The 22199-nt window shown below is 36.4% G+C and overlaps 1 protein-coding gene across 3 annotated transcripts in view; it reads right to left on the reverse strand.

The window, feature by feature from the left end:
• Positions 1–678: 678 nt before the first annotated feature.
• Positions 679–22199, reverse strand: part of PHKA1 (phosphorylase kinase regulatory subunit alpha 1) — a 148866-nt gene continuing 127345 nt past the window's right edge. For all 3 annotated transcript variants that reach the window (XM_037145459.2, XM_053662306.1, XM_037145458.2), the window contains 11 exons: positions 21291–21447; positions 20749–20828; positions 19145–19223; positions 18882–19011; positions 16612–16713; positions 15163–15278; positions 12798–12848; positions 8911–9081; positions 6541–6594; positions 4505–4705; positions 679–3307 (listed from right to left, as the gene is read on the reverse strand). In XM_037145459.2, coding sequence (XP_037001354.1) covers positions 3134–3307; positions 4505–4705; positions 6541–6594; positions 8911–9081; positions 12798–12848; positions 15163–15278; positions 16612–16713; positions 18882–19011; positions 19145–19223; positions 20749–20828; positions 21291–21447 — 1315 coding nt within the window. In that variant the 3' untranslated portion in view covers positions 679–3133. The remainder of the gene's footprint in view (positions 3308–4504; positions 4706–6540; positions 6595–8910; positions 9082–12797; positions 12849–15162; positions 15279–16611; positions 16714–18881; positions 19012–19144; positions 19224–20748; positions 20829–21290; positions 21448–22199) is intronic.

Genomic DNA, 22199 nt, shown 5'->3' on the forward strand with positions numbered 1-22199 from the left:
CAGTGGACCGAGTGCAAACTGTGAACTAAAGGGTCACCAGTTCGATTTCCAGTTTGGGGCACAGACTTGTGTTGCAGGCCAGGTCCCCAGTAGGGGGCACTCGTGAGGCAACCACACATTGATGTTTCTCTCTCTTTCTCCCTCCCTTACCCTCTCTCTGAAAATAAATAAAATATTTTTTAAAAAGGACGGTAAAGGTTTTGTGAGCTGTGGCTAAAAACAAGTTTTGCCCCACCAGTTGCATAAAAATTCCACAATGTATCATAGTGAAATGTGATTAAACAGGATGGGACTGTAGCAACTTGTTCATCCTTGCTGGGTAAACCATCTTTTGTTACACAAAATGCTAATGAGTAGTATAAACAAGATTCTGCTGGATATATGGAATACTTAAGAGAACAAATTGTTCTTAGTACCTTCCAGTAGTGCAGAAGCACTATTTGCACACAACTGTTAAGGCTGAGTAAAAATCAGTCTTATTCATTCATCAGAACAGGTTTTCTAAAGACGTCAATAAACTCAACGTATTTATTGAATGGTAAAACTGAATTTCTTTACATATCTAATGTTATATAATGTATAATATTATTTTGTGTATTAATATTATTCTTCTTTGATCCAATTAATGCACTTTGAGTGTACTGTATAATTAGAGTACATGAAATAAGCCCCAATCACAAAAATACATATTAAGTTTTACACACTGGCACCAGACATGATTTAATTGGAAATTCTATTTTTATTCTATTTTGAAAACAGAAGTGATTTTAAAAACCCAACATGTCTTTTAGTCTCACATGTTTAAAACGAATAAAATACAAACCGAGTTTTCTAAAGAGTTGATTTAAAAATGAAGCACAGTGATAAGAGGGCAGCAGAGCGCTAGACAGTTTAGTAAATCCAGAGAAATGCAGCCTTGGGTGTCAGTTCAGGCAGATGAGTGTGGCAGGAAGTGGTGATTTTCACCCGCAGGTGCACTTTCCCCCCACCACCTGGTGGGGTATACTTGTAGCTAACTGTTGAAAACAAAACACATTTTCAGGACAGGTTGTAAATTACCTTTTAAGTGACCAGAAACTCATGTAAGCAGGAAGCTACTTACTTTGTGTTTTCATTTGCTCTAAGGGAGGTACTGAGAAGACTAGCCATCCTCTCTTTGCTCCTATCCATTTTCTATCATTCTACTATGCTCACTTATTCATGTATACTCATAACATTGTCACTGGTTCTATAAGAATTATTTAGAGAGTCCCTGATCTCCATCCCCATTCTTGGAGAAAAACCTGAAAAAATCTGAAGGAAAGGAAGGGATTGAAGTGGGAAGTTTTCTGAGTGCAAACAGAGAAATTTGTAGTGTTTCCACATAAAATGCTATGGGCTAAATGTGTCCCTCCAAAATGCTTACGTGGAACCTTTAAGCCCTAATGTCCTGGTAGTTGAAGGTGGGGTCTTTTTCAGAGCTAATCAGGATTAGATGAAATCATGAGTGTGGAGTCTCCATGACAGGATTAATATCCTTATAAGAAAAGAAAGAGACCACAGCTCTGTCTCTGTGCTATGTGAAGACACAGCAAGAAGGCAGCTATCTGCAAAACCAGGAAGCACACCCTCACTAGACACTGAACCTGCTGGTACCTTGGCTTTGGACCTCTCAGCTCCCAGAACTGTGGGAAATAAATGTTTGTTGTTTAACCCACCTATGGTTTTTGTTACAGCAGCCCTAACTAAGACAGAAAGTTAGAAGAAACAATCTTCAAACAAGGCTACCTAAACATGGGACCTGGGAAGAGGACTTTGCAATTCTTTCACTACCTTTCGTGTGTCAGTCTGAAGTCACAGTCACTCTCCAACTCACCCCCCACAACAAGCAACATTCATATTTACATACTTACTTAGTCTGTTAAATGTAGATACAGATGTACAGGCACATAAAGGTACTTATATTCAGAAAATTTCCCATGTATGCTTAGACACAAATGCAGGTGTGTACAAGAAACAGATGTATGCCCACAGATAGCAAGATATACACTGACACTAGAATCAGGAGGTGAAAATGTAAGTGAAAAACTTTAAGAATAGATGGGAGGGCAGGGAATTGGGGGTGGGTTGGATGCTGTAGAAAGCAAGTAGCTGGGTGAGACAGAGATCAGGTGAATGAATGAACACCAGGAGCCTCCTAAGAACACTGTAGCCTCCTACAGAGTGCTCAGGAAAGCATCCGAAGACTAGAGTGCTGGATTCTTGTTTACCAAAGACGAGGCTTCAGTTAGTCTCCGTTTTGTGCCAGCCCACCCTTCAGAGGCCAGGATTAGGTGCACAAGGCTCTCTTCAGGGCACCTCTGATTCTCTCTGTGGCTCCCTAGGAATAACACACTACACAGGCGTCTTCTCTTCTGCTCCCTTTACCTCTGCAATTGTATTCCTGGCTTCATTTCTCTGGGTTATTCTGCTACAAATACATCTCTAAGAGTCCCAGAGATCTTCATAAAATGTGATTTTGAGTGTTAATACACAATTCCTGAACTATACACACTGGACTTACATTTTTTTAATATTTCACCAGAGGTTGAGTAGAAATTATGTGTGCAGTTACAGAAAAGGCAAAAGCAGAAACAATAATTCTACACAGAAATATTTTTGTTCAGTGTGAGGCAACATGTAAGTAAAGAAGGAAAGTATAATCTGCCACTCTCTTTTTTCCAAGAAAAGGCACTTAGAATACATATTTGCAATTCATAGAAGCATAAAGTTCAATGATTTAGGGTTTTACTCACTTGAAGCACCCAAAGCACCCACCACTCATTCACACAAGGAAACCATATATAAGAAAACCCAAACTTGAAGAATAAGTTATTATTAATACCTGCTCCATAAACAGGAGTTAAAATAAAAACACATGCTAACTTTAGTGAAACATTAAAGAATGAAGGCCCACAATGAAGAGCCTGGGTGAGCAAGGGTTCATTTCTTCTAAAGCAGTTAGTTTGTCAAAGAAGTTCTCTCTTCTTGGGAGTGATGAGTTGGAAGGGGGAAGGGTGGGAGTGATGAGGCCATCTCATTTCAGTTCCATGCACAATCAACCGAGGCAGGAACCAGCTGTTCAAAGGCTCCCAGTAGCCAGAGCCCAAAGGCCTCATTGCATGGCACAGATACTGTGGGGCAGAAATTCCTGCACGTAGGTGGCAGCTGCCTTGGAGAGGTAGGTCATGGTGCCAAACCTGCCACTTGGTGCACTGTCATACAGAAGAGTACAGATGCCAGATGCAGGATCCTTTGCCAACATGGTATCATCTGCGCCGAGGGTTTTCTGTTTGGTTTTTAAGGGTGGGAGAACACAGAGGAAAGGAAAAATTACTAGTCCTGTTAATTCAAGTCCTGATTAGGGTAACTCAGAGCTTCCTCCCCATCACCAACTAGTTGGATCTCAGGCTGCTTAGCCAAGAAAGGATCAAAGTTATACACAAAGCAGTGAATATGAGTTTGTATACATGCATATTTCACTAGATCTACAAAAAATATGAAATTCTGTTTAAAGTATTTATTGCTTAGAACTTTTTAAAGATAAATATAATTGTTAATTAAATGAGTTATATCTTTAAAATTCAAATGTTAATACTTACAAATCACCCTAGAGGGACTTTGGTCTGAATCTAATAGTACTGATTTTATTTCTGTATTATTTTATATATCTTGCATGTGATCATTATTTCTTTCTAAATTGACATAATTTAAATAGACCACAAGCTTTCCAAGCTAGAGTCTATGTTTAAAAGGAATCATCACATTTTCTGATATATAAACTAATATCAATCTAGAATATTTAAAATTAGGACTGTCCTAGAAAATCTTGGATACTTTTCATTTCTTCTGCATTCTCCCACAGTGCCTAATAGAATGAAACGCCTATTACACATTTTGGAGATTTTTCCTATTGAAAACAGTGTATGTCCTTCACCTTATGTGTTCTTACCCCTAATCTAGAACACATGTACAAAGCTTTCAATAAATAGTTTACATTAAAAAAATATGGTTAATTTCCTGGAAGAAAATTTATTAAGAAAGTAAGACAAATGTAGAATTAAAAGATTCAGTTTAATTTTTCCTATAGGTAAACAGCAAAAGCAAAAGCAAACCAAAATGAAAATGAAATCTCTTTTCCTTAATGTTCAGGAAGGATATGACATCCATTATTAGTCTCTTATGAAGTCCTTATTTACAACTGAAACTAGTATAATAAGAAGTTTGAAATATGAGGAAAAGCATAAAAGCTTCCTGAGTTCCAGGCAGCTTTACCATCTAACCCAGCTACAAAACACATGGTGAAAGGCAGGTCACCTCACAGCCTACTTCCTTTGCAATCAGCTCTGAGCCACTACACCAGGGACCCAGAAGAGAGCTATGAGGAAGAAGGCACAAGAAAGTGACCTTGGCTTCATGAAGAACTCTGAATGTAGTCAGGTTAATGCCAGACATTCCCCTTTGAGAAAACAATGGCTCTGCCTACCTGTTCTTGAAGGAACAAGTCATTGGCAATATGCACTATTTTTTCCACAGCAATGATGCTTCCAATACTATGAATTTCAATATCTGCCATCATGGTGAGGACAAGGATGGCTTCAACCAGAAGTTGACGGTATTCTGGCTGAGGTACACGATTTAGGACAGACTCCACATGAACGGAGAATTTAATCTCTCCCGGTGTCATCTGTGGTAGAGAAAAAAAAAAATCACTTCTGAAGAAACCATCATCAGAAAACACCAATCACCTGTTCGGAAAGGTAGTAAAAACACTGTAGCCAAGATCACTGCTTCAATATCCTCTAAAGCAATTGAGTAAATTGGTCCCCCACTTTTTGGAAGGCAATGTGACATTGCCTGATGCATTGTAAAAGTGTCAATGCCCTCTAACCGCAAATCCTATTTCTGGGAGTTCATCCTAACAAAATAATTCAAAGAGGAAAAAAAATCCTTATGTACCAGAGTGTTTATAGCAGCATTAATAATAAGTGCAAAACTAGAAGTAACCTAACATGGGAATGGCTGTGTAAATAATGGCATATTACGGTATTAGTGACTTCAAGAGTTTTTATAGAGTCATTTAAAAGAGTAAATATGATGACTGTTGATAAAGGAAAAATCTAAATAGAACTGAAAATCATATATACATGATGATTAGAGGTATGTAAAGCATTAATATACCGTTAGGTTTAAATGGTTATTAAAATTGAAGTAATTTTAGGATGAAAGGTATTGCGGAATCATTTCTGACAAAATTGTATTGAGTATAGTTTAGGGCGGCAATGTACATTTGTAATTTCAAAACCTGGGTTCAAGTTTTCTCTCCATCAATTACTAGCTCTGTAACCTTGCATAATTCATCAAAATTTGTTTCCTTATTTTAAATCAGTAACTACAATCCCTTCCTTACCTATCTCAAATAGCTGTGTTGAAGATCAAATTAAATAAGGTATGAAGGTGGTGTGAAGACTCTTACAGGTACCACTCATTTACAGGTGTGAATACATACAGGTATGTATTATTATTAATTCTATTAACATTTCAATCTTGCTTAAAGGCAGAGAAAGACCAAATAGAGTGCACAGTGTTCTTATTACAGGAAAGACCTATAGGCAAGAGTAAAGCCTTGAAACATAGCAGCAGCTTTCTGTATCTGCCTCTCCAGACATTATCTATAACCATTCCAGTGTTGTTTTTTTTTTAATTAAATTTTATTTAGTTACTTTTCAAGTACATTTTTTTATCCATTTCTCCCATCCCCCCCCCCCTCCCGGTCTCCCCCCTTCCTCCCATCCCCCCCCCCAGTCCTCATCCCTGTGTCTTTCATACTTGTTCCTCAAAATCCCTCCCCCTTTTTCCCCTGTTTTTAAGAATTTTCTACTGTCCAGTCTTACTGTATCTGGCTTGCTAATTCTAACTCCTGTGTTGATTTTGCATACAACCTATTTCTTAAAATTTCCATATGATTGGGCAAAAAGTGAAATATTAAAGCACCTGATAAAGTATGTCTGTGGTTCACAGCAATGTTTTCCAACCATGAGTCATCCTAAGGATTTTTTTTTAGGTACTGATACCCAGACCTCATCCCTGGAGACTATAGTCCACTGAACTGGAGATGAGAGCTCAGGTTACTATGACAAAGAGCTAAGGACCAGTGGTTTATGATCTAATAGTCTACAAGCATCCTGCTAGAGAATGCTGGGGATGAGAAGAATCGGGACATGAGCAATCATTCATTCATTCTTAGGTTTTGATCTTGTCTGACTTCTCCACCTCAGTCCACACTGACATAAATTAGCCCAACTTGATCATTAAAAGAAGCTGTCCTTCTATAACTAATGTAATACCTAATTGTTCCCTAATATACCTGTTCTAGTTTTTAAAAAGCATTCTCTTCTCTCTTCAAATGCATTTCCTGTTCAGTTGATTTATAAAAGCATAGATCTGTTATTCTGAAAAGTGATCACTGAAATACTTTAGCCAGACAAGCTATCAATCACATAAATGTGAAAGACATCTTACCTCTCTAGTGGTTGAAGAAGGAAGAACAAAACCTTCCACAGAAAGTCCATGACACTGCAAAACAGAAAAAACATGTTGTCAGTAAGATATGCTGACAACTGGGAGGCTGTAAAGGGACACTTAGTATTTATAAGTGTGCTTCACAAGGTAGAAGCTGAGTAGTCACAGGCCATGGAAAGGCCCTGCAGCTCAAGTGTCCTTGCCAAGGGGTTGTGATTACCACATGGCAAGAAGCAGGGTTAGTCTACAGGAGACCAAAGATTCATCCTTTAGGTAGGAGAGTGGAAGGGATACGGAAGGTCTACCTTTGGCGATAGCCTGGCTCCAAAGATTCAGAGATTACATGGGAGAATACCATGCTCAGTCCCAGAGCCAACACAAATAAGCTTTCACAGAGATTTTTAGGCTGAAGAAAAACTCAAGGTACGTATTTAATGGACATGCACAGTTAACTACATTTTCTAGTGAATCACCCCCCATCAGCACTCCTGATTCTCTCACCCTGCTCTACTTCTTCTGTAGTACTTGTCATCTTTTAACATTCTTTATAACTTACCTATTTATTATGTTTGTAATTTATTATTTGCCTCTCACTAGGAGAATGTAAGTTCCATAAGGTCAGAGATTGTTGTCTGTTTTGTTCTTTGCGGTATTGCTGTCAGCACCTAGGACATAGCCTAGTGCACAACAGATGTTCAAGAAATGCTATATGAATGAATGAATATTTTATCTTTCCCTCCACCATTAGCTCAATTACTAGGAAGTAATGAGAATTAATGACTTGCTGTTTTATATTTTAAATAAACCAAGACATTATATACTAAACTACAGATGAAGATTTCAATCCAATAGATTTATTGACTCTACCAGACACTTCTATCCCATATTCTATAAGTCAAAAACAGTCTTTGTACAATTACTAGCCTTCAAAAGTATGTGCACAGTGATTATGTTACATTCATACTCTAAAAAGAATGGAATAAAAAACCAGAGGGCATTTGTTGTTCCTTTTAGGTCAGGATTCAAAGTCCAGGTTTTGTTCTGCCACAAAAATACCCAATCTTCTCTGTAAAAGGACACGTGGACAATAACAGGGGAGTGGGTGGAAATGGGAGAGAAAAGGCAGAAAACTGTACTTGAACAACAATAAAAAAATCTTTTTTTTTGTTACTCTTTTGCCTTAGGGCAAAAATTGTGGTGGTGGCAAAGACTTTTATTCAGAATAAATTTTATTACTGGAAAAAAATTACCCAACCTTCCTAGCCAGATTTAAATTTTCCTTCTCTTAGATTTTCACAGCCTCATGGTTTTACACCTTTATCATAACACATTTTGAACTTGCATTATAGCAGCTAATTAAGATAACTATGGACTAAACTCCTTAGTGACAAGAAGAGATACTTTCTGTGGTATCTGGGGTAGAGCAGTAGCTACCACACATCTGTGAAATTGAATTTCTATAACTCAGGTATAACTGAAAAGGTAAAGTGCATATCTATCACCACTGTGCTATAGAAGTTAGATGGAAGGAAAGTAAGTTTTAGATACTATTTGAAAGGAAGATTGCCAGAGATGATGATAGTCTAAGGAATCAACTTCCACCTTTCCAAAAGATCATATGCTTCTGTCCACAGAAGAATATTAATGTGCTAAGGGGAGACATAACTTAAGTCTTGGATGAAGTATTCTTCAGGTTCTTGCCAAAGGCTATGAAACAAAAAGTGGCACCTGAGAGACTATGAATGAGATTACTGAATGAGTACAGTGGTCTTCTTGGCCCTCTAAATCTGTCACAAACATAATGGTATGATGTATCCTTAAATGTCTTTGGCAAACTAAGCTTTTGAAAGAAAAGCAAAATTGGTCACACCAACAAAGTCTTTGGATTATTAATATCATTATGAATTTGTGTTTATTTAGTAGTTTCCCTCCAAGAAAAATAAAGGTAAGAGCTTCTCATGCAAACTCCTTACATGCTGCAGTTATTTTACTATTGTGCCATTTCATTATTAATAGCATATTGCTACAAATAACATTCCCACTCTACAATAGCTACAAAGAGAGTAAGGTATTTATCACCAAATCCAACTGTATCACAATGTCCAGCTGTGGCCAAAAGCAGTAAAGTGATGATTTCTGAAATCTAATTTGCAAATGACACCATAGCAACAACAGTGGAAAGACAGTACATTTTCAATAATATAAAAAAATAACAAAATCCACTCTCATTTTTGTTTTCTTCTAGGTTTCATCTTCTAGCATTTGACTTCTCTATAATTGCAGTGATGTCACAGTTATATCATATCAGCCAAGGAGAATGAGGAATTCAAGGGGAAAAACAAAGAGGCATCTGCAATGTGTTATGCTCACCTTCTGCAAAACTTTCCATACTTTTTGATAAAATCCAATTGGGACTCTGTTCAGTGCTCCATCCAACCTTCTTCGGCGTTGCCATTGACCTTGACGATTATCTTTCAATGTCTGTTGATCATGTACACTAGTAAATAACCCACTACTTGGAGTCATAGAATTTCCAGGTGACTTGGGAGGAAAGAATATAAATCAAAGTTATCTTTGTTCCTCTGATAAAGTATTACAGCACAGTGAATAATAAACACTCTGCAGAATTATAAACCACATATGAAATGTAATACCCAAGATAAAGAGGTTACAGTGAAGCTAGTAGACTGCTGAGGAGCTAGCAGCAGCAATATAAACCTTTTAGAAAGCAATGTAGTGATTCATAAAAAGAACTGTAAAAATACTGACACATGAAAGGTTTTCAGCTGTCTCTCCCTGGTTATCTGTTAAAATTGTTGCTGGTCTACAGCTTAGTTTGTTGAATTCATAAACTATAACACAGCCTCAATCAATTTAAAAGAATTGAAACCAGAGACAGTATGTTCTCTGACTACAATGACATCAAATTACCAACCAATAACAGAAGAAAATTTTGGAAAGAAATTTGGAAAGGAAATTTATACATATGTGGAAATTAGAAAATACACCCCTAAATAACCAGTGGGTTAAGAAAGAAATCACAAGGAAAATTAGAAAACCCTCTAAGATGAATGAAAATGAAAATACAATATAACAAGACTTATAGCAACCTATCGGTGTTTCTCTCTCACATCGGTATTTATCTCTTCTTTCTTCCTCCCTCCCCCTGTCTCTAAAAATAAATAAAATCTTTTTAAAAACTGATCTACAGTTTGAAAACAATCCTTATCAAAATCCCAACTGGGTTACCTGCAGAAACTAATGAGTTTATCCTGAAATTCAAACGGAAATTCAAGGGGCCATGATAGTAATACAATGTTAAAAAAGAAGACTCAAGTTGATCTAGAACTTCCAATTTCAAATGTTACTGCAAATCTACAATAATCAAGATTGTGTCATATAAGCATAGGCTAGGGATGTAGATCAATTAAATGGAGTTGAGAATTCTGAAATAAACCATTATATTTTCATCAATTAATTTTAAACTAGGATGCCAAGAAAATTAGATGGGGGTAAAGATAATTTTTCCAAGAAGTGGTGCTGGAAAAACTGGATATTCACATGCAAAAGAATGAATTTGGACCCCCTACCTCACATCATACACAAAAATTTCAGTCAAAATGGGTTACTGTGCAGAAAGTAGTTAATATAGAAGGCCAAAAGTGCTATTTTTTGAAAAGGCCTGCTTACATGACTGGCTCCTGACTGGCACTTGGAGACCTGCATTTTGGAAGGGTTCCTACCATTCCCAGAACTAGTAACAGTGGCTGATTGTGCCTAAACTGTTTGTGTAAACATTATGGTTTCTGTTGAACACTTGCTTTCCCTGTGGGAGTCTGGAATTTTGGTATGTGCCAGGCGGAGGCTGTTTATGTGAGCAGCCCCCAGTAAAAGTCCTGGGTGTTGCATCTTTAAATGAGCTTCCCTAGTTGGCAATATTGTATACATGTCACAACTTTTTGGCTGGGGGAATTAAGCACATCCTGCCTGAGTCTACTGAAAGAGTACTCTGAAAGTTGGTGCCTGTTTTACCTGGACTTTGTCCAATTCACCTTTTCCCTTTGCTGATTTTGCTTTGTATCCTTTTGCTGTAATAAATCATAGCTACGCGTATGACTATATGCTGAGTCCTTTAAGTCCTCCTAGTGAATCGTCAAACCTGGGGGTGATGATTCATGAACCTAATTTTAAGAGCTAAAACTATAAAACTCTAAAAACAAAAAATAGAGATAAATCTTTGTGACGTGGGGTTTGGAACACCTTCTTGGGTACGACACTAAAAGAAAAAATATGTAAGTTGGACTTCATCAAAATTAAAAACTTCTGTTTTTCAAATGACACTATCAAAAAGTAATTCAGTGGTTGATGTCCTCTGGGGGGAGGGGGAGAAATGAAAGTGAAAAGGCAACCCACAGAGTGAAAGAAAATATTTTCCACTCTCATATCTGATATGGAATACATACCCAGAATATTAAAGAACCTTTACAACTCAACAGTAAAAAGACAAACAGCCCAATTCACAAATGGGAAAAGGATCAGAATAGAAATTTCTCCAAAGAAGATAAATGACCAATAGGCACATGAATAGATGCTCAATATCATAAACCATTAGGGAAATGCAGATCAAAACCACAATGAGATACTACTTCACACCCACTAAAATGGCTACAATCAAAAAGACAAAAATAACAAGGGCTGGTGAGGATGTGGGAAAATTGGAACTCACTAACATTACTGGTGGGAATGTAAAATGGTGCAGCTACTTTGGAAAACTTTTTGGCAGTTCCTCAGAATGCTAAACGTTTACCAAATAACCCAGAACTTCCACTCTTAGATATACATGCAAGGGAAATGAAAACATATCCACTTAAAAACTTGTACATAAAGGTTTATAGCAGCATTACTTCTAATACCCAAAACCCAGAAAAAATCCAGTCATCCATCAACTGATGAATGGATAAATAAAATGTGGCCTGTACTGATATGTTATTCATCAACAAAAGAATGAAGTACTGATACATGCAGTAACATAATGAACTTTGAAAAACTGTAAGTAAAGAATGAAATACATTGGGGAAAGTGATTCTTTGAGAGTTTAGATTCAGAAATAAACATAAAATAGAAAAAAGATAATAAAAACATTTTCTGAGAAAAACATTCCTCACATTTTAATTTGGGCCAAATGCTTATATTACCCACCATTGCTAAGTAAAACAGAAAAGTACTCCAAGACATTTGTATTGGCCAGTGACTATCACACTAATAATGTACTAAGTAGATGAACTGCCATTTGATTTATCTTCATTATCTTTGTCTCTATCATCAGGATCTTTATCTGCTGATCCTTTGGGGATCAACCCACAAAGAGTACTCAGACTATTTTCTGAAACCAAATAGCAATATTTTTGAGTTTTTAGATTAACTTCTGTTATCTAATGCCTCTGTCCTCCATTATTAATGTGCATATGACAGAATTAGCCAAATCTTACTATATACTAATTCATTACAGGGTATTTGGTTAAGGGCAACAAAAATATCAATATCCTTTCCAATAGTTTTTCCATTTTTTGTTTGCCTGTTATCTGGCCTTAATCTCTTCAGCCTAAGAGATCTGAAATTATAGGCCAGTATGAATTACTGATTTAAACCAAGAAAATTTAGTCAAAGGTCAGTTTTCCAAACTTTTAGCCTTCATGAGAGCAAGGACCACATCTGGGTTTTTATTTCCACTATATCTCCAGTGCCTGGCATGAATTTGGCACTCATTTAATATTTACTAAATGAATCAATAATCAGAATAGCTCACCCAGTGGTTTGCAATTGAAATTCCATCAGAATCACCTAGAAAAATTATTAAAATGTAGACTACAGGGCCTCCCCCTCCCCAGACTTTTCTGATTCAGTAGACTTAGGGTGGGGACCACGATTTTACATTTCTAACAAGTTCCCAGGGGATGCTGTTGCTACTTAGTACAATGCCTGGTGTATAGTAGGCATGCAATTAATTATTAATTGAAGAATACATGAAAAAACAAATACTTATAAAACTGAATTTTGTTTTTTGAAATGGAAAAAAGGCTGGAGTTGAACCCCTTTTATTGCCTTTTTGGGAAATGGAAAGATTTCATATTGATTGATATTTTAGTTTTGAATTCATTTTGTTTTTCTTTTCAATCAATCACTATATGTCATAATTTATATAACAGTATACTCAAAGCACTTGTGAATGGTATATAATACAAGATAACAACAGTTACCAGAAAAGGCGATGACATCAAATCTATACCCAGGGAGTGACCACCATTGGACTACAAAAAAAAAATGAGAAAACACAATTGTAAAAGACATGAGGCAAAACAACCATTACTGCATTTTTAAGTTATTAGTAAAGTAAAATAACAGAATATTCAAGTAATTAGCCAGCATATTATTTCATGTTATCACGAAATCACCTTACTATAGAAGTCATGGTAAAGAGTAAAACAAAAGAAAACTATCTGAAAAATATTTTTCCATAAGAGGGCACTGGTGAGTAGTATAGAAAAGGACTTAGAACAATGCAAAATGCAACACAAGGAGGTGATGATAGAAATCAATATTTAGAAATAAGAAAGTAATAACCCTGGCCAGTATGTCTTGGTTGGAGCATGGTCTGGTAAACCAAGAGGCTGTGGGTTTGATTCCCAATAAGGGCACATGTCTAGGTTGTGGTTTGATCCCCACTCGACCTCCTCCCTTTGTCTCCCTCCCTCCCTTCCCCCCTCTCTCTCTAGTATCAATAAACATGTCCTCAGGTGAGGATAAGAAAAATTTTAAAACATATACAACAAAGAAAGTAATAAAAAATTATGGCTCTCCATAGTCTAAATTATAGTCCTAAGGATTTTGGCTTTCTTGAAGTGCTATAGGTAGTGAATGTCTGAAAAAAATTAAATGATATGGCTGAGTAGGTTAAGTCGTTAATATCTTATTAATCTAGCTGGGAACATGGACTTCAAGTTCTAAATATATGATGGATTTGTAAATAATATTGTGTGACTATAAACAACTATAAAATGTTTAGCCAATCACTTTCAATGAAAACAAGAATTGTTTACCAACAATGTCAGTTTAACTCTTTAGCATGAAATGTAATTCTTTCACTTTTCGGATAAGAAAATGTTCAGATTATCCAAATTACCAGGAACAAAACCTGTAAAGTGAACATTTTTCTACCACCATTCTTATTCCATTGCATAATATAAATGTGAAAGACTATCTGATAAGTGTTCTTGCTCTTGCATAATGTAAATGAGAATAGGTATCTGATAAGTATACTCAAGTTAAGTTTACTTCAAATTAAAGTTCAAGCATTGGCTCATTCTTTTTCTAAGTGGTTTCTGACTCCTAAAAAAGGTTCTATTTTGCCTATCTTTTGCTATATGAGCTTAAATTTTGCAAGCTAACATAAATTTATTTTAGAAGCAGGAGGAGTATATTTATGATTTTCATAAAAAGTACTACTACAAGAGATCAAATACCTTTTAAGCTTGGACTTTAAAATCACATGATTTCCCAGAGTTTAGAAAGAAGCTTTGGAACTTTGTGTTAATAATTTCTTTGTATAATACAATAACTCATCTATTCTCATCTGCAGGAAAAAGTAAGAGGCTACAATATGATGTTGGTTGACTCCCAGCAACTCCCAGACTAATTTAAATGCTTTTCCTCTATATGTGTCCACAACACCTTTCATATACCTCTACCAAAGCAATGATAAAAATCTAGCCCTGGCTGGTGTAGCTCAGTGGATTGAGCGTGGGCCTGCGAACCAGAGGATCGTGGTTTGATTCCCAGTTAGGGCACATGCCTGGGTTGCAGGCCAGCAGGGAACACATGAGAGGCAACCATACATTGATATTTCTCTCCCTCTCTCCTTTCCTTCTTCCCCTCTAAAGATAAATAAATAAAAATCTTTTTAAAAAGCAATGATAAAAATCTAATTTCAGGATAATACCTGAAAACAGATTTTTTAAAGGCCCTCACCTAATATGGTATTCTCTCTAGCATTGTTTTTAAAATTTTTTATTAATGTTTGAATACAGTTGTATCCATTTGCCCACCACCACTTTCCCCTGTCCCATCCACCCCCCACCTTCCATCTTCTTTAAAGGGAAGAAATCTAAGTCTAGTTTCATAAGGAAAATTAATTCCAAAATTATATGTTGATCCTAACAAGAGGAACTCTAAGTTTTAATATCATGCTATCAGAAAAAAATTACTTTTCTCTTAAAATTATCAAGACAGTTTGGTCCAGAAAAAGGAAAGCTATCTACAAAATGATTGCTATAAAAGACAATCAAACAAGCTACTCTGTGGCTCGTCATCTTATTTGTTAAAAGGCCATGACCTCATGCATGTTATGTAGAATTAAAGGCAGGTTAAACTATGTTAAAGGATCCTTAGTTGTTCCACCTGACTTTCAGCTGACATAGACAATCCATAAAATTCTACTTGACAAACATGTGGCTCAAATTAAATTCAGAATATGAAATAAAATGCATAATCCCAACAAAGCCTGATTCCAAAAGAATGTTCTCAAAGATGACAAGAACTCAGCTAATCTCCCAAATAGTATCTTACCTGCTTTATCTCACTTTTTAACTGCATGATTCCACTTCGTTCAGTTTTGGTTGCTCCAACAGCACCAACCTCATGGATAGAAATGGCAGGGCTGACATTTGAATCACTGGGACGCACTATATGGCATGACAGATGAAAGAGAGAGGATAATCAGGTTCAATTTTTTTCTCCACCACATTTAAAAGACTTAGATATACGTCCTCCTTTTACATTAACGAAAAACAACTATAACTTTGATATTCTAAGTGTGGTCCATGGACCAGCAGCATTAGCATCACCTAGGAGCTTCTTAATAGAATCTTAGGCCTCACTCCTGACCTTTGATCCAGAATCAAAGTCTGCATTTTAGCAAGATTCCCAGGTGCACAGTAAGGTTTGATGGGCACTGCTTTAGACCTTTCTTTTACCAATCTAAGTTCTGGAATCCATCCATGTGACATTATATATTTACTTATCCTAAGCCTAAAAGTTGAGCATGGGAGATAACCTTTTTCATTTGTTCTGATGTTTTAGGTACTCAACACCAAATACCACCACCAAACCACCAAGTGCAGGTAAAAGATTCATTTTTAAAATTATTTATCTTTAGAGGGGAAGGGAAGGAGAAAACGAGAGAAATATCAATGTATGGTTGCCTCTCGTGAGTCCCCTGCTGGGAACTGGCCTGCAACCCAGGCATGTGCCCTGACTGGGAATCAAACCATGATCGTGTGGTTCACAGGCCTGCGCTCAATCCACTGAGCTACACCAGCCAGGGCTCCAAAAGATTCATTTTTGATGGACCCCTAGATGTACTTTAATTTGGAGGTGAAAGAATAGCCCTGGCTGGTGTAGCTCAGTGGACTGAGTGCTGGCCAGGAAACCAAAGAGTTGCCGGTTTAATTCCCAGTCAGGGCGTGTGCCTGGGTTATGGGTTAGGTCCCCAGTAGGGGGTGTGCGAGAGGCAATCATACATTGATGTTTCTCTCCCTCTCTTTCTCCCTCCCTCCCCTATCTCTAAAAGTAAATAAATAAAATCTTTAAAGGCGAAAGAATACATCAGATGTACTGTAGCAGCTACGCACATGCATGTGCATGTGCATACATCAACACTGTAAGTGCTACTGAATTCCTTCCAATTGGAATAAAAGAAAGTTGTAGATTACATGAGTTGTTTGTTTTCCTAAAGTAGAGACTTCAATTTATGGTAATTTAAGAGAATGCATAAAACAGTTCAAAACAAAACATGATAGTAATCTATTTATTTGATATTTTCATTTAAGGGGAAAAAATGAGACATACACTGGTTTCCAAATCTTGTTCCAGAGGGCTGCTTTTAAGTGTTTCATATATTGGGGTTCTATTTATTTGGGGGAATAAGGTTCCTCTGATAAAAGAAAAAACATTGTAAAATCCATGAGATACTTAAAACAAACACTCTGAAATAGAAATGCAGTTATTCAACCTTACCGCTTCGTTCTACTCCAAACTCCTGGCCACTGAGAATATGATGCAGGAGGTTCTTCATGGCTGAAGGACTGAGATTCATCAGGCTGTCTGTGGCTTCCTCAGCTAGTCAACAGAAATGTTAGGACAGAGATATTTCTAATTGGCCTGCCACACCCACCCTCTTTTTCTCTATTTCTCTGTTGCTTAGAATTTCTGAGTCACTTGACTGGAAGAATAAAACAACAAGAAAAGATTTCTGGTACCATACTGCATAGGTATTAACACTGTAATAGATTTATAATAAATTAAGGGCTGACTACCCAGTTTATGGATTAACCAGGTCCCTGATTTCTTTTTCACCCCCATCTTTACCATTAGGGTACTCAGCAGGATCTTTATTTGAAGGTGGGAAGAATGAAAGGAGAACAATGGAATTGGAAGCCAGTCAGAGAAAGGCAATGACTGTATATATGCAGATGAATTAAAATAACCAAAACTTCTCAGCCTGGAAATAGAGACTTAAAAGAGAATAGATATGACTCTGTGACATTATAAAGAATATTAAGAAGATAACTTAAACCTGTTCATTAACATCAGGTATTTACTAAGAGTTTTCTACATGTAGATAATGATTTTAAGCAATGTTAATTGTTTAACATGGTACTTGACCTTGAGAGGCTGACCAATTATTTGGGAGAGATTGGACATGTAAGCAACATAAAAAATAATCATGCTAAGTGCCAAACAAGGGTTGATTAAGTTAGTGGGAAGGACTGTTGAAGTAAGAGGTAGAGGCCAGAGTGTTGAGGATATTGAATATCAGACCCAGGGATCAATCTTGACTTTATCCTATAATAAATAAATGGCCATGGTTTTGATGAATCCACAGGAAAAAAGATCCACAGAAGGTACTCACAGAAAAGTGAAAAATGTTTGGGGGTTTATCCCTCATTGAGATTTATTACTGAATAATCAGACCTTCATAAAACTCCTGTGATACCATAGCTAGACAATACATCATATATGTATGTAATAACACATGTTATCTGTATCAATGTGCTAAACTAGAAATCATTTGGAATCAGGCAGACTTGGACTCAATTTCCACTATTTACTAGTTATATAATTTTGAGCAAGTTAGTTATTTAAGCTTCATGAGTTTGTTTCCTTATCAATAGAAGTGGTACAAAAGTACCTCCTCCAGAGGGTTGTTGTCAGGATTAAAGGAGATAACATATGTAAATATAAAGCAAAAAGTAGAAGTGTCTGGCATATGGTAGGTATAAAATACTCTTTAGCTCTCTTCCTTTAAAGGTTATTTAAATATAAATTATCCATGTAAGTTAGGTTAGACTCACACTGATAAATTATGTACTTGTTAAGAGCTCAGTTAAAATCTCTCTGTTTAATATTTATCTAACAAGACTCTTTGTGCTCAACAACTTCAAAGAGAGTCTTGTTATATAGATATTAACAGGAACATTGCCTTCCTTTGTTCAATCCTGATGTGGACTATACAGAATAGTGACACTATGATCAAATTGATGTGGTGACTTAATCTGGTGTCCAGAAGCTGCACTCACTTACTGAATCAGAATCAAACCCAGTGTTGTTTTAATTGTTGACACTAATACAGATGTCCGCCATTGTCCCCCCCTTGGCCCCCACCCAGAACCCCCTAACCCTGCCTTCACCACATTGTTATCTGTGTCCATGGGCCATGCATATATGCACACATGTTCTTTGGCTAATCTCTTCCAGTCCCCACACCCCCTCTCTGAGATCTGTCAGTGTCTTCCATTTATCCATGCCTCTGGTTTTATTTTGTTCATCAGTTATATTTTGTTCATTAGATTCCACATATGAAGAGTAAGATAAATACCATATAATGTCACATGTGGAAACTAAAAAACCCAGTCTTGGGGCAGAGGGGAGAGGTGAGGGGGAAATGGAGACAACTGTACTTGAACAACAATAGAAAATAAATTAATAAATGAAAAATAAAGTCTTTCACACTGAGGTTCCACATATACTAGCAATTAGGAGGAATGTAGTCATTGGGAGTGCAGAGTCCCCAAGAAGTGGAGTTTTGAAGTTGCAGAACTGATTAAATTTGTTCTAATATCAGCCCCTTTGCTTGCATAGAGATTGATTAGCCTGGAAACAATTTGGTATATGCAGTTATTGAGCTACTGATAAAAATGTTTTCGTTTTCTTTTTCTTCTGATGCCAAACTCAACAGACTCAGATTAAAAGTGAATTCTGCCTAAAATAGTTACTAAATTGAATACCTGAGCATCGAAGGGACTGGGCCAGTTCTGTTGCCATAACTTGTATGATCAGACCAATTCGAAGTCGAAACATTTCAGCAAAGAGGCCAGGCTGAGTTCGCATATACATGGCTAGATATACCATTATTTCCTGTGCAGGGAATGAATATAGACAAAAATTATGGCCCAGGCATCACAAGGTCTATTTTGTGGTCAATTGCCAGATTAATTGAAAATAAGGTTAAAATATCAATCACCTGATTAGGCTTTATAATTCTGCTCACCTGTGTCAAAATTGAAACGCTTATATCCCCTTCACTGGCTTCATCTATCAGCTGAGTAAGCACTTCATAGGGTAAAGGACTGAGGAAGAAGACAGTAAAGTAACAAATAATTCTGCAACTACTTAAGCCTACATATATTGAGAATATAAAAAAAGCTCCTCCCAAGTCCAAGTCACTCCCTCAATATTGCACCATTGCTGGTAGCATGCTGGTTCTTTCAGTCCTCAGAGTTCTTTGCCTCCCCAAACACTCTGGCCCATATCAACTCAAGAGAGCTCTGTTCTCACCTATCTAAACCTGGATTAAATTTCCTTTAGAAAATTTTATTTAAAACTCATTCTATGGTGTCCTTCCAAACTAGTCTTTTGTGGTTAATTCTTAATATTTGATGAGTAACTATCATGGCTAGAAAGTAATAAACTAAATTTAAGTTGTGCCCTTTGGAAGCTATTTTATTACTTTACAATCACACCTTATAGAGTTATATAGACTTTCTATAGTTTCATCAATTTACATGCATGCACACATAGGTACAGAAACCTCTTCTACACTTCTGACTCTCGTGTTGATACTTAGCACTCTTAGGGCACGGGGCATGGGGCATGGACCACACTATCTTTTTGGGAACTGCCTGCAATACAGGCATACCTGGTTTTATTATACTTCATTTTATTGTGCTTCACAGAAACTGCATTTTTATCAACACTGAGGCAAGACCCTCCACCAGCAAAAAGATTATGACTCACTAAAGGCTCAGATGATGGTTAGCATTTGCAACAACATTTTAAAAATTAAGCTATGTACATTTTTAGAGATAATGATATCGGACATTCAGTAGAGTACAGTATTAATGTAAACATAACTCTTAAATGCACTGGGGAATCAAAAAATTCGTGTGAGTCCCTTTATTGAGACATTTGCTTTATTGTGGTGGTCTGGAGCTGAATGAACCTCAATATCTCGAAGGTATGACTATCATCACAAAATTAATCTGATTTGTGATAAACAGGTTCTGTTTGCCAGGAGCAAGGTGTTATGGGTTGAATTATGTCTCCTCAAAGTTTATATGTTGCAATCCTAACCCCTAGTACCTCAAAGTGTGACCTTATTTGGAGATGGTTACCACGTGGCCCTAATCCCATAAGACTGGTGAATTTATATAAATGGGAAGTCGGAACTTGGAGACACACACACAGGGGGAAGAAATGTAAAGAGCCATAGGGGGAAAATAACTATGTATAAGCCAAGGACAGAGGCCTAGAAAAAAATTCAAATAATAGATAATTTTTTGGGGGTGCTAATTCCAGTTGTTTGGTTTTTGCTTTTTGTTTTAATGGGAGGTTTGGGAAATCCAGCAAGAAAACATAAACAAAAACAAGAAAACCATCAAACAAAAAAACCCCAAAGTACATCTGAATACTACTCACTGTGAGTTTCCTCTTTTGTTTACTCTGCCCTGTTATTATCAATATTCTCATGCTGAGAAGAACATATGTAGGACATTATTATCCATTGTCAAATGAGGGCAAGAGAATTGGGGGCAGTTCACACAGCTCCCTAAAGACTAAGAGAAGGTTGATTAAACCAGTCAAAACCATACTCACTTAGAGATAGTCTTCTCTCGAGGTTCTGGAGGGAATCCCACTGTCAAATGTTTCTGATGGGACAGAAGGTCTGTGCAGGCCTAAGGAGAGACAGCATGATAGCACTATCCTTCCCATAACACCTCAGATTTCCATGAAAGTTATTCTTTTTTGCCTAGAAGCCCTTGCTTCCCCTTAATTTAATGACACACTAAACTCTCTTTCTCAGGAAATATTATGAAGATCAGAAAAGGGATTTCTAAGAATGAATAATAAGGTATAGTAGAAACTTTTAGCCTAGTGTAAATTCATTCTTAAGATCTATTGGAGAATTCTTGCAGTTTACAACACCTCTATAAGTCTACAGTTTATATATGCTTCAGTATTATACATTTGACATTCACAAACAAAAAGCTAACTGAATATCAGAATCATTATGTGGGAAAAACAATATATCAAATGATTAGAGGCTGTAGTTGCTTAAGTAAACATTTATGGAAACTAATTTTTTAAAAAGTCCTCCATTTGGATTTGGTGTAAAATTTAAGAAGAATCTATAGTACCTCATCAAGTGCTTCCACCTTCTTCCTTAAGATTCCAGAAATGTACCGGATCAGACCCCAGTGACGGATTTCTCCAACATTGCCATATAGCTCAGTAAGCAGCTCTCTGACTGTTGCACTCCCTTCATCATACAATCCAGTGTCCCAGTCAGGTCCTCTGAAATGTTAAAGATAGGGTTACATTAACTGTAAATAAAGCTGTCAGAAAAATCTTTTGTTTTAGTGTTATAATGGGTATGCTTATTTTTTGATAGGCCTCTTTCAATAGGAAATGAATGTTATAATTTACTAAGACTCCTTATAAAACTATGATTAGTAGCCAGGCCCAGAAGTCAAATACCTAGAAGAGAACAAGTCTCAGTCTCAGTTGTGTTTTGACAAAATGCATTATTTTACCCTCCTCATGGGCTTCAATGGTGCTAAAAATAAAGTCAAAGATTTAATTTACTATTCAAAGTTCAGAAAGTACCCACTGAGGGAACTACTGAAATAAGAAGAATGTGTGCTTATTTTTAAAGAATATATATATATAATATATATATATATACTATAACACAAATCAGCTGTTAAGTACCATAAATAATATATAAAGCACTATGAAATTGGGAATTTAATATATGACAAAGGTAGATTTTATTCATTAAATGATGTTAAGACAATCAAGTAGCCATCTGAAACAAAACTTGGATCCATGCCAGAATTCCAAAACTATCAAAGATTTAAATGTAAAAGTATTAGAAAAAATGGTAAAACTATTTTATAAGTTTGGAGGCAAGAGGACTTTTTAACTATGAACCATATACCAAGCCATAAAAGAAAAGATACATTTATATACATGAAACAACAAAATTCTTATTGCAAAAACAACTGTAAGCAAAGTCATCAGACAAATTTCTAACAGATAAAAAT

This window comes from Artibeus jamaicensis, unplaced genomic scaffold (genome assembly GCF_021234435.1).
Source record: "Artibeus jamaicensis isolate MK-2021 breed Jamaican fruit bat unplaced genomic scaffold, CSHL_Jam_final contig_2377, whole genome shotgun sequence".
Taxonomy (NCBI): domain Eukaryota; kingdom Metazoa; phylum Chordata; class Mammalia; order Chiroptera; family Phyllostomidae; genus Artibeus; species Artibeus jamaicensis.